Raw genomic sequence first — 12,967 nt, 5'->3', positions numbered from 1 at the left:
CATAAACTTCCTTTATTTTTGTCTTGGCTTAAGATACTATCTGGGACATTTCTGCATCTAAAAAATAAATCCCAGAAGTTGAAGTGGCTTTTTGAATATCATGATTTACCATTGTACTAAGGAAGATCTGAGTTTATCTGTCTCCTGTCTCCTACAGACATACCAACGTTTCTGTTTATAGTGTTTCTGGTTTTTTGGTTTTACATGATTTAATAAAATCAACAAAGCAAATTTTAGAAGTCAAAATAAAGTAGAACAGTCATATTTGCCATTTGAATATTGACACTGACATTAGGAGGAGTCAATAGCTGTTAATTTTTTCCTCACCTTGAAGAAAGTAAACTATTAAAGAACAGATTCAGATGTTAAACTATTTACTGTAATAAATTTCAGCAGCAAAGCAACAACAAGTAACTCATAACTTTTCATTAAAAAGCAAGTTTTCACCTATGAGGAAAAAAGTTGTTTGCAAATTTTGTTTCTCAAATTAGTCCCAAAAATACACTAAAATTTTTGCAATTTCATGTATGTATATTTATAGCGTATTGTGTTGTTACTCCAAGTATCCTTTAGAATATCTTGAGCTATAATTATCAGAACTATTCTATGAATTTCATTTGACAATTGAATCAGAGTAAATCTTATTTATGCTGGGAAACGAATATACTTGGTTATGAAGATTCAGAACCTTATACACTAGTCAAAACATCAGTTGGTGTCAAGCTTCTCTGATCTTCCAAGGAGTAAGATTTGGGCAATATTTGTTCTACTGAGAGATGCAGAGTGATTCCAGATGTTTGACCAAAACATGAAAAAAGATTAATACGTTGTGATGGAAACTACCTAGCTTGTGCCAAAACTGTGTTGCAACTTAATGGAAAGTAACAGATGGAAAAAAAAAAAAAAAACAAACAATATGAAAAAAAGAACCAATTATGTAATGAAGTAAAAATATGTCATTTCTAACAATGGGTGATGAATGTTTTAAGAAATAAAGTCACCACTAGTATAATAACCCAAGGACCAGGAACTGATATGGATATTGTTATAGTTTTTTGCTCTGATAAAAATAACTTTGTCAGCCTTTGACAAGAAAGAGAGAAGATTTGAAAAGGCCTGAAATGGACGTGGCACAAATTTATTGTTCCTAAAGCAAAAGCATCCCAAGGAAAACACAGTCTCAAGCTGTATAGAGACCATCTAGAGAAATATAGGAAAAGATATAAGATTTTTGAGAAGGATGATATAAGAAACCTTCAGTGTTAATCAGCATGACAGTAAATCTTGCTGTATGTAATGTTAATGCACTACAAGAAAAGAAGAGATGATCCTGAGAATGAATGCATTTCAAAGTAAATGAAGTTTAAAATTCAGATTGAGCAGAACATCCACAATCTTCAACTAGCAGGAATCTTTTTCTATCATGCAGTACAATGGTTTTTGGTTTCTCCAAGAGTAAGCTTCTATTTTAATGCCTAAGCTCACCTCACTGTGAAGTTGCTATTGCAGGTACCAGAAAGATCCTTACTCTGAAACAGCCTGGATGACAGTTCAGTATTAAAAATGTAGATTCTTTTCATACTGAAACATATTTTCAGTGTAGTCCAGTGTCTAAAAATCAGTACAAACAAAGATAACACAGTAAGCAACCCTAAACTGTTGACAATTTGAATCTTGCTTGGAAGCTGGATGGGAGGCAATTAGCTGACTAGTCTGTTTGGGCCAATAGATATTTTTGTTCAACTACATTAGAATTACCTTTGTCCTTGCAGTGTTTTTCCTTCCACCAAATGATAACAATAGCCAGGATGCTGGAATACTGAAGGCATCTATCGTGTAAGAAGGCTCCTTCTGAGTGTGCCTCCAGCACTGGTTTATCTTCCATCTTCACTGAAAGTGGTTACAGATGCTCCATTGTTGATTCAGTGCTTTTTTTCCATCATACTTTTGGACTCCAAATGCTAGAAAGAGCTGTATTTTTAAATTTTGCATGCAGTTTCATGAGCTTCTTGCTTGTACAAGCACAGCATTGACTTTTCCTATGAGTGATTAATGTGGAGAATATCCAGAACCACTAGTGCGGATGAGAGCTTTGAAGGCTTTTTTTTTTTTTTTTTTTTTAAGGGATTTGAAAGTCATGACTGCAGAGTGGAAATAACACTTCTGGCACTGCTGGCTTTCTTGGCTGCTGGTCTTGTCTGCTCACCTCTCCTAGATCTTGGCTCTCCCATACTTGGCCCTAGTTTCTGCTCTCTTCTGGTGAGCAGTAAAGTTTCAAATGACTACTACTGGGAGGTTTTGAGACATTTCAAATTTTCAGGCAGAATTGTATTTCCTTTGCTCTTTGTAGGGACTGCAGCACTCTACAGACAATGGCAGTGAAGGCACAGATGCTGGTAGTGATCACTGGGCACTGAAATGAAATTTGTAAGCGCAACATGAACAGCGCATTAATTACAAGACCAGTTTAGAAGAGGCCATTATTTCTTCAGATGGGTGATTGTGAATGAAGAATAAGTGAAGGAAGCATTTGTTTACTTCTTTGGTTCTTTTTTTTTATACGTTCCTAAAAAGGAGCATCTGTCCTTTTGCATAGTGTTTTTATTACAGTTTAAAAATGATTATGCAAAGTGACTCCACAGGGCATCTCCTGTAACCAATAATAAATACACAATTATACATAGAAGGATTCTTTAAAGTCCACCCACTTCCTCTTTAATTGTTGGAGTACAATGGCATGTTTCTTCCTTGCTTCCCATCTGTCTGTAATATTACTACTAAGACCGATGCATCCACGTTCTTCAGTTGCATATCAATATGGGGTTATTCTTTCCTGGAGCTGCTGCAGAGACAGTATAATGAAACCCCAAAACCAGGATTGCGTATGGTCTAGTTCCTAGTGCATCATCTCGCTGCATAAACATGTCGGGAGATAGTCTTTGCACTCAACAGGTGTGTTGGTCTGCTGGCAACTTTAAAACCCAACATTTTCAAATCATCTCTCTGCCTAATCATTCTGTGATGAGTTTGTAAGCTTCGAGACTGTTTATGTCTGCTCCTCAAATCACTTTCAAGTGTTTGTTTTTTTATGTTTATATTATCTGGGGTAAAACAGGCATTAAATCATGTACTGTATGAAAATACTTTTTTTAAAAATCTTGACTATAAATTGAGTACAATTGGAGGCATTGTACCCTTGGTCTGTTGGGTTTAAGTGAAACTTTATGTACATTTCAGGGTCTGTACATATGCATAAAAACTCAGAATGCTGTGACAGAATCACCGAGACTGTTCCTTTCGCCCTCCTTCCCAAAAGCAGTAACAGTTCAGTGCTTCATCTTAAAGCATTTTTTATCTAATTGAAATTTTCCAAGCTCACAAAATTTGGCAGCAGGCAAATGAAGATATTTGTGACTCCTGAAGGAAAATCATTTTCCAATAAACATTCCAGTATATTTTCATGCTAGTCAACATGAGGGGTGTGTGGAAACCTCAAAAAGATGGCAAAAGCTTTTTTGCTTGACCTCTAACTCTTCATGTCAGATTTTCCCTTTACTTGAAGCAAGTGAAAATCATGTTTTGTGTTCAAGCACAGAAGTGTATAATAGAGCAATGATTTCTTCCCCCTACCCATGCTGTGATCTTACATGCAATGCTTTTTTTTTTTTTTTAAGTCAAATTCAGGCTTCTAGACTTGGTGATACATTGTATCACCCCGTTAAGGTGTGTACTTTCCCACTTTTTTCCCTCACTCCCTGCCGTGTGGTGTTTTTGCCTGTTCTTCAATTAACTTCCCCAGGGGTGCCACCAGACACCTGAGGGGCTCAGCTGTGCCCTCAGGGTGCGGCTGCCAGAACTTTCTGGAACCTTACAGAAGCGGCGGGACCAGGAGTGGGGGGGTGGCCCCACCCTCTCCTCACAGAGCGCCTCAGGCCCTCAGCCAGCACCAGGGCACTCAGAATGGGCTCCAAATTTTTCCTCAGTCCCACCATGCTCCCTGGCTCCTCCATGCAAGGCGTGTTCGGGAGCAGCCCCAGCCAGCTCAGCCCTGTGTGGTGACCCCCAGCCACTGCTTCGCCATTGTGACTGAAAGGAGATGGCGCCTGCAGGCTGCCGAGCTGAGGCCAGCCATGCTGTCTAGCACACAAAGGTAACGATTTCCCAGCTGTGGGGAGCAATTTGGGTGCAAAAGCCTTTCTGTGTCATGAGGTAAACCTGGAGGAGCTGCTGATGAACAATGCTCCAGGTAGAGAGGCTTGGTGGTAAGGAGTGGCCCCAGGGTCAGGGAGGGATGGGGCACTCAGTGCTGTGCTGTGGGGTTGTGAGGGGAAGCACCTGCGTTTATCACCTCGAGCTGCTGCCTGAGCTGCTGTGAAATGAGGAATGCCAGCCTTGGTGAGCAGAGGCAGGAGGAGCAGTATCCAGGAGCACCATGCTAAGGTAAGTCCTCTTAAAAATCCTGTGGAAGAAACTGTCTGGAAAGTTGTCTGTGGCCCAGCTGCATCTGGGCACACAATCCCTTTCTTTGCTCTCCCTTGCATACACAATGGGGCCCTTCACAGCAGGAGCTGGGGCTCTGTCTGTGGAGGCAATGCATTGTCCGTATGCTGGGTGGTCCCTAAAGCCTTCGAGGTCTGGCTGTGCGGTTGGGTGTTGATGCCTGGATTTGGGCCACGGAAGGACTGTAGAGGATGTTTTATTCTCCAAATACTTGATTTTTAACTTGTTTTAAAGTGCTGTGTTGTAGCCAGGGGTATTTCAAATTGTATATTTAGTCTCATTGAGGCCTGGTTTGCCAGGTGCAGGCATAAGCAGTTACATGAAGTGACATAAAAGCAGGCACAGGGAAGGAAGGTCCCCTGTGTGGCCAGCCACACGCTTGGGGTGCTGTGCAAGCAAAAATGGTGTGCTTCTGTTTATGACACTGCAAGATTTTAAGCTGCCTTCCAGTGTGATAAGCTGTGTGATGAGTTTAGGGCTCGGCTTTGTGAGAAATCGCATATTATTCACACAGGTTGTGAGTCATCCAAATCACAGTTTTAAAAACAAACAGGAAGTACAAAAGCTTGTTGTAAGAAGTAGCTTTGGTGTAGACAGTTAAATATGTTTGGTTATTTAATATCTATGCAATCTAACCTTACATCTTAATTCCTTAGTCTGCGCCTATTTGTTATCTCTGTGTAAATACAAGAGCAATCAAAAAGCAGTTGTGATTCAAATTAAGAGTACTTTTATACATATGATAAAGGAATTGCTTTGCATTTCGAGTCTCTGATGCTTTTGCAAAGGATAGGAGTAAAGGCACTAGCAGCAGATGGCAAAAATTTCCAGCAACAGGCAGTATGACATCTAAGTAGAGCTTTCCCAACGCCCCTGCTGTGGCAGCAGATGGAGAGATTGGCAAGTAGGGAGGATGTTACTTCCATGGCGTGCACTGCTCCGAAAGACCGGCTTTGCTGGGGTGAGCTGGGTTGGCAGAACAGAGCACGCTGCAGCAGCCGGGGCCGAGGGGAGAGTAACAAATGCTGAGAAGGGGATTCCAAAGGCACCACAAAAATGTAGCAAAACTTCTAATAGCATGTTGAGGTTTTCATTGCTTTTGACCTTTTGTGACTTTTTTCCAGGGCAAAATATCAGTACTGTGGCTTTCCATCAACCCGCATGCACACACATACACACAAAGGCATTTCAGCATTCTGTAAACCTCTGCAAAACATCCAGAAGCTTCAAAATCTTTCTGTGCCCTGTTGTTTCTGGGACAAATCAAGCTTAAATATCTGAGCACATCATTCAGATAATTGCTGTCATCTGTACTTGCTAGCAAAAATGTTAAAATAATGTTTAATTGTGCTAGAAAAAGAACCCATTTTTCTTCTGCTACAACTTTGATTTCATCAGAACTGGTAGAAAATGATTTTTTAATGAAATCTTCTAGGTTAGTTCTCTTACATCATGCCTTATATACCCCCTCCTGTTTTCTTGCAATTCACTTAACCCATCCAAAATAATAAAACTTTTCTATCTCTTCACAACTTTATAAGTAATCTCTGTAGCTCTGACATTTGAAATTGTGGTTCCAGCAGTCGGATTAGTATGTGGAAATGTCAGCTTTTTGGCCTTGTGGTGACTAGCTAATTATTATTAAGGGCTTTGGAACGATATCCTTAACTGCTAAGAAGTACAAATTAAAAGATTCCCAAATGAATTAGTTATAAACATTGAGGGTTTTTAAAGAGTTGTTGATTGATTGCATTGCTGAATATTGAATATGTTTTAATAGAAACAGCATTTTCTTCTCTGCTTTGCAAGCTTTACTGTCTGTGTGGAAATGAAGTGTCTTTCGGGTAGTTATGGGGCTGGCACATCTGATGCGAATCCCCTATTGCACCTGTAGAAAAGTGTGCTGGGACTTCACAGTGTGTTTGGTGCAGTGACAAAAGGTGTGCTTCTGTTGTGCTGTGAGAGTGGTATAGGGGAGGTTAATGAGTTTCTGGTGTCGACGAGGAGCACAAGGACAGCTGCAGCTCACATGTAGGTCATAAGCAATAAAGGAAACTTCTGTGTGAGTCTCACTGATCAAAGATTATTTTTTTCCTTTGCATGTAAAGCTGTAGTGTGTCAAAGTTGCTCTTGGTGAGTTCATACAATACACTTGTAGCTTGCTGAAACTCTGTCTGAGGACAGTGACCTGTGAGTTGTGGTTTAAAATCTGCCACTGAGCTTTGAGGTGCCCAGAGGCACTGTCTGGACTCATCAGGAATCGTGAAGCAGCTGTATTTCATAAGAGTCTGGAAGCTGGCCGGGTAATAGCCTCACAAAACAACATCCTTCTGGCTCAAATGATGAACTTCATTAGATCATTATAGCCACACATATTAAAGAATTTAAAACAAGCTTTTACAAGATTACATAAAAATATCACATGTTTAGAGGTTTTATAACTAGTGAAGTCTGAGAAAATTACCTACTGCTTATTAAACTTTCTTCCATCCTCAGAGTTCCATAGTCAACAACACTGGAGTACTTTGGCTATTGCTCTCTTATATTTTAACCGAAGAAAATAAGCTAAACATTTTGGTAGTTTGGACATTTCAGTAACAACTGTTTTATATGGTTTGTGGAATTGCAATAACTTCTGCTTGTATGTTTTTCTTTGCTCATATGGTTCATGTAATTTCAGGAAGAAAGGTAAAAGACTTGAGATGTGGTTAGGGGAGTCAGTGATTGTTTTATTTCTGCGATTGTCCTATTCTAAATAAATTTAGGTATTGGGAAGTTGTTTTTTAGGAAAATAGTGAGTTGGCATTGAATCAAATGCAGTACAGTAAATAGAAGTTTTAGTGCAAACAACAGGAGATGCAGCCAAGTTTAAGGTAGATTAAGAGTTTGGCTAAAGCTGATCGTCAGAGTTAAGATAAGCATGTGTGGTTTTGCTTGTTTTTACCACATAGAAGTTTAGTTTTTGTATGTTTGGTTTTGCATGTATATGTGATTGTGGGATTTTAATGCAGGTTTCTACAACATGCTACTTATTTATTAAAATCAGAAGATTAGCTAATGATTGATCTTTAGAGGTCTTGAAGTTGTAGAGGATGAGATCTTCCTGGTAATAAATGAAAAACATCTATTGTGCTCCCCAGGCCATGGGAAAAGGAGTAAAGCTTTTATAACTGCAATGTGCTGCACAAGTACTTCATTTGCATGCAAAGTACTTAAAAAAATAAAATAGAAAAGGCAACTTTGTAAAGCCCTGTTTGGTGTAAGCAGATGATAGTATACCTGGGAACAGCCACGGTGGGGTAGGTCAAGGTCCATCTGGTCCAGGAGTGCATTGTCAAGAGCCAAGAATATTCCCTAGAATTTCCTTTCGGACTCTAGCAGATTACTCAGAGGCTTCCAGACAACTGGATCAGTTTTTATTTTGATAGTTATGTTGAGAAGATGGGGAAAAAAAGGTCCACAATTTAATTATCTAAATGTCTTTTTTCAAAGTGCATCTGAGGATTGTGCCTGGGGCAGCCTGGCCCTCTCTGGGGGATCCGTCCCTCTCTGCCTGCTTTACGGGCAGGGGCAAACTTCCATTGCTGACACAGCCTTAATCGAGCTTCGTTAGGCAAACTTGGGACTTCTTTTTTTTTTTTTTTTGGTCTTTTTTGATATTTTGAAGTGTTGACCTCAATTTTTGATCTTCCCAAAGATTGCCTGAGTAAAATATATGGGTGAATGTCGGGTGTGGGAGAGACATGTTCATGTGTTACTGTGTTGTCCCCAGAGTGAGAAAGGGGTGAAACAAACTCTTCAGTGGCTGAGGCCAGGCTTGTTCCTTGCTGATACAGGTTGCAACACTTGCCCCATGAGTGATGCCCTTGTGATACAATGCTGGGAAAATGTTCTTTCTTTCTTTTTTCTTTTTTTTTTTTTTAGAAGAAAAATGTTGTTTTTGTTATTCAAGTCTACAAGTTTGCTTTCAAGTTCTTCATGAAATCTCCAGAGCTTCCCCTTCCCAACCAATGCAGCCCATGATTTGCAGCTGACCCCTGTGGGGTGAAGTCATCAGGAGAAAGTTCTTGTTTTGCTGTATCTGTTTTCCAACACAGCCTTGTTGCTTTATTAATTTTACCGGCTTAGACATGTGTTTTAAGTCTGACTTACGTTATGTTAGGAAATCCTCCCACAGCACAGACCTTTCTAAACATTGTTGACTTACGGGAACAAGATCATTCCCATTGCACGCTGGCCTTCAGAAACAGGCTGACGTTTGTGCGCAGCAGCCACATGCACCGGGAAGCAGAGCAGCTTAGCCCCCTTCCTGTTTGCAGAGTTGAGTGAAAAACAACAACAAAATAGAAATGCTATTGTCTGAGAGAGGCCTTTCTGCATTAAAATGCACATCAAGACTGCTTTTAATTAAAAAATAAAGACAGACATGTTTGCAGGCAGGAGGCTCCTGAGAGCCTTGCACGCAAGTGTGGAGGAGGTAGACAATACATTTGTGTCTGTTAGCCTGCCCAAAAGAACCAGGCAGGAGTGTCCGACTGAACAGCTAACAGGCAACGCTGTCCCCATCCACCAAAAAAAGAAGTGAAAAACTCGGGGGGAGTATCTGGCATTTCTCTGAGGAATGCACTAATCCCCACCGTGGTGCGAGAGCACTTCACGACCGCACACTGGCACTCGTTTGCTGCGCTCACTGCCAGTTTCCCTCCCACGCGTGCTCCGTCCCAGAGGTAATGTGAGTCTGGATGCCCGACAGCTAATCAACTGTAGGAAAATTAACAGTTTGGAGACAGTTCCTCTGTTGCGAGGTGCTTGCTGTTTAATAAAACGCAGCACGCTGTCATGTATCGCATACTTACACGACCCTGCTGGCTGCCTGCTCTGTTGGCTTTTGTTTTTGGCTGGGTTTTAGCATTTCTCGGAGTTGAATTTCTCTCTTCTGTTGCCGTTGCCGAGGGGAGGATGGGTGCGAGTTCGGTGCTGGGGAAGGCAGCTGAGGTTCTTGACTGCCCTGCATTTTCCCTGGGGGTCAGCAAGTTCCTCTGGTTATCCCTGGGCGGCAGCGGGGAGAGACACCTGCCTCATGGAAACTGCATTGCGACCCATTGGTGGCTGTTCTGGGGAGAGGATGCTGAAGGGGAGGTGAAGCCCCTTCTGTTAAAGGGTGCGCAGGTTCTTCTTGTGGTGATTCTTGCACAGAAGAGAGAAGGCCTGCATGTGAGCCCCAGACCTTAGGTTGTCTGCACCTCACAGTGGTCAGGACTCTGGCATGTGCAAGCCAGCCCATCCCTTTTGAAAAATTAAAAAACAAACTGAAGTCATTCTTCTGCTATGACCAGTGAAAGATAACTCCATTGGGACGTCCGTGAAATACTTTGTGATTTACCACCTAGTGTTTGGGTAATGGCAGCACTGTCCCATTCTAGCAAGGGAGATTTGGGCAGTGGTGCATGCAGCGGACACAAATCCTGGTCAGCGGGCCGTGCCTGCGGGCCATGCGCTGCACAGCCCCTGTGCTCTGGCCCAGCTACTGCCCTGCTCGGGAGGAGCTCCGTTTGCCCCATCCAACAGGCCAACAAACGTGTACAACTGCTGTCATTCTTCCCTTCGGCTTCAGCTCACTTTCAGCATGTATCACATGCCGTACATTTATTTAGGGACTAAAACGATGCTTTTCCCATGATTAAAATATCCAGAAGAGACAGCAAACAATACACCCTGACTGTTAAGGACGGTTTTTCATGTTGGCTTTGCTGAAATAGGAATCTCCATTACTTTACCTTTTTCTAAGTATTTTAAACCCTTTATTTTCCAGCTCCATAACATCTGAAAAATTTAGCAGGAATTTCGCTTGCTTATTTGCAGTTTCTTCCAGGCTTTGGCAGCTCTGCTAACCTTCATTCTCTTGAGCGCTGATATCAATCTTGGTTAAAAACACCCACAAATTCAGCATTGAACATGTCAAGGGCTGAAGTTGCTCTCATGGAAGTTTATTTGCTAGTACATAGAGTGCTTTTAGGAACATGAAAGAAAAAAATTCATGCAGCATATCACCTCATTGACCTTCAGCTTCGGCCCGGCCCGTTTTACGTATGCTGGGGAAGTGGCCAGGGAAGCTCCTGCCAGCCCAAAGAGCTGGTTGGTGTCAAGCAGCTGTGGCAGCACATCGTTCTCTGGGGTTACTGTCATGGGCCAGAAAAGGAAGCCGCAGCTCAGAAAACAGCAGAGGCATGTGGCTGGAAGAGGTATGCAGTCTTAGGCTTGTCCAGAAACAACTGAGGTAACGTTTTAGAGGGGTAATTTAGCAAAAGGAAATCGCTGTCCTCCCACCCGTCGCATGCATGCAGGCAGGGAGGGGTGGCCAGACGGAGGCAGAGGAGGGGGGGATGTTTTGTACTGACATGGTAACGGTGTTGTCTGGAGAGCAGCAGAGACTTTGTCACTGTCTCAAAATAAACAGATGACTTTGGACACGGGAGAAAATACAGCAGCTCCTCAAGAAGACGTTGACTGCTGCCGTCAGCAGAGCTGCGCTCTCACTGCAGGAAAAGCAGAGCTCCACCTCATCTGGAGATGCGAGCTGTGAGGAGAAATTATTTTCTGCTCTTGGCTTCCCAGCCAGGCAGGAGAGGAGTCCCTGGGGTCCCAGCCGCTGCCTGTCCTGGTCCAGTCAGCCCCTGGGGGCCGCTTGCTTTTCCAGGCAGAAACACCTCTGAGGAAGGATGGTGTGTGAACTGTTGCTTTTATGTGCTGGAGGAAGAATCACTACGAAGTCTCTATGGTTATATCCACTGCTAAGGAACAAATGGAAAATATCAGCATGCAAAGAATTTTAATTGTTAGGGTGTTAACCTTTCCTCACCAATGAAACCAGTCCTGGCGTGCTTCAGCTCTTGTTAGGGAGCCAAAATATAGTCCCAATTCAATGTAAGCCAATGTTTTATTTTATTAGGAACTTTTATACCTTAACATTTGTCTTAGGTGATTCTTTAAAGTCCTGTTGGCAAAGCAGACGTTGTAGCAGCCATCTGAGAGGTGCAGGATCTCAGGTGTGTTCCTACAAGCTCAGCAGGGCTGCCCCCGCCTTGGGGAAATGCTTCATCATGCTTCTCCTTAGTGGTGCTGGTCCATGGTGGGTGCTGAGATTTGTCAGTGTGGCCTTTCTCAAAGCTAGGCTCCTCACTGAGCCAGCCTGCTGCTCCGCTTATAGCAAAAATGTTAAAGTACTGACTTTATTTTATTCTTCACTATTATTTTTTCTCCATCTCAGGGTTGCAGGCACAGCGTTGCTTGGTGTTGGTTTCTGACAGTATCTCAAGGGTGCAGGTGTTGTGTTTGCAAGGCCTGCACATCTCTGTGCTGCAGAGCTGTGCATCTGTGTGCCCCCAGGGAAAGCGCGGGGAGAGGGCTGACAGGGGAAGGGCAGGGCAGTCCCCACTGAGAGGCTGACAAAAACATGCGCTTGAGTTTGTCACTGGGGCTGTGTTGGGCTCTGACTGCAGAAACTTGGAGTTTTCAGCATCTGTGAAAATGTATACCATTCCTCTATCTGCTCCAACAAAAATAGTCTGCTCTCCATACGTTATAGGGGCTGGGTTTGTTCAGCACCTAAATAAAGACAGAAGTGAATTTTCTGCACATCATGAAGCATGTAGTTCCAAAGAATTTCTCCCTAGGTATTCCGAGTCCCGACAGGGTCTGTTCCCTTCTGATTGCTATATCCCAGGTATCTAAAGCTGCAGTCACACAGTATTTGTTATTTGTCCACCTGAATCGCTTCTAATGGGCCCAGGTCTTCTGCAGTTGGGGCTGATCCTCTGATGGCAGTGCTGCATGCTCCAGCTGTCCACATCTGAATCAGACAACTACAAATTTGCCAGGCATTTGATCTAGGTCTGGATCTGAAACTGAGTATTTTAGAGGTTGTTTTTTTTCTGTTGTTGGTTTTTTTTTTGCAGCCTATCAGGATAAGTATGGCACAACATTGATACAGAATTTTAGCTTGCAATTAAGAAAATCCAAGAGTCTTCTGAGCTTTGAAATATTGTCAACTCCAGTTGCATCCCAGGGTTGGAAGTGGAAGTTTTGACCCGCAGATGTTGCAGTAGCGAGGGCCATAACCCTCAGACCTTTTAGCTTACAGCAAGTAACAGGTGCAGGCAAAAGCTTGTCAGTGGCTTTTGTGCCCCAGCGCATACAGAGTTTTGGTTTGAGGATAATATTGGGATAAAGGTTGGGTCACAAAGCAAAGACTTTCCCTGTTGCTCTGCTTTCCTCTCCTCCTGTTTCCACATGCCCTTCCCATGTGCCACCGTAGCTGGCATTTTGCACAAGTGCAAACCAGAGTTTTTCTTTCAGTACCCTGGTGTTCTGTTAAAGCTCGAGGGATATCTGGGACTGCATGGCTGCAGTTCACCTGGGATCAGGGCAATTCCTCCAGTGCGCTTTAAATCCTACAGATGTTCCCTTC

General features: G+C 42.7%; 1 protein-coding gene across 1 annotated transcript in view; it reads left to right on the top strand.

Annotated features, from left to right (window-relative positions):
- Positions 1 to 10,381: 10,381 nt before the first annotated feature.
- Positions 10,382 to 12,967, top strand: part of PHYHIPL (phytanoyl-CoA 2-hydroxylase interacting protein like) — a 122,251-nt gene continuing 119,665 nt past the window's right edge. Inside the window, exon 1 of the mRNA XM_050711933.1 lies at positions 10,382 to 10,742. Coding sequence (XP_050567890.1) covers positions 10,538 to 10,742 — 205 coding nt within the window. The 5' untranslated portion in view covers positions 10,382 to 10,537. The remainder of the gene's footprint in view (positions 10,743 to 12,967) is intronic.

The sequence above is a fragment of the Cygnus atratus genome, chromosome 7 (genome assembly GCF_013377495.2).
Source record: "Cygnus atratus isolate AKBS03 ecotype Queensland, Australia chromosome 7, CAtr_DNAZoo_HiC_assembly, whole genome shotgun sequence".
NCBI lineage: Eukaryota > Metazoa > Chordata > Aves > Anseriformes > Anatidae > Cygnus > Cygnus atratus.
Note: the sequence above shows the minus strand (reverse complement) of the source record. Positions and strands in the feature narration are given on the sequence as shown.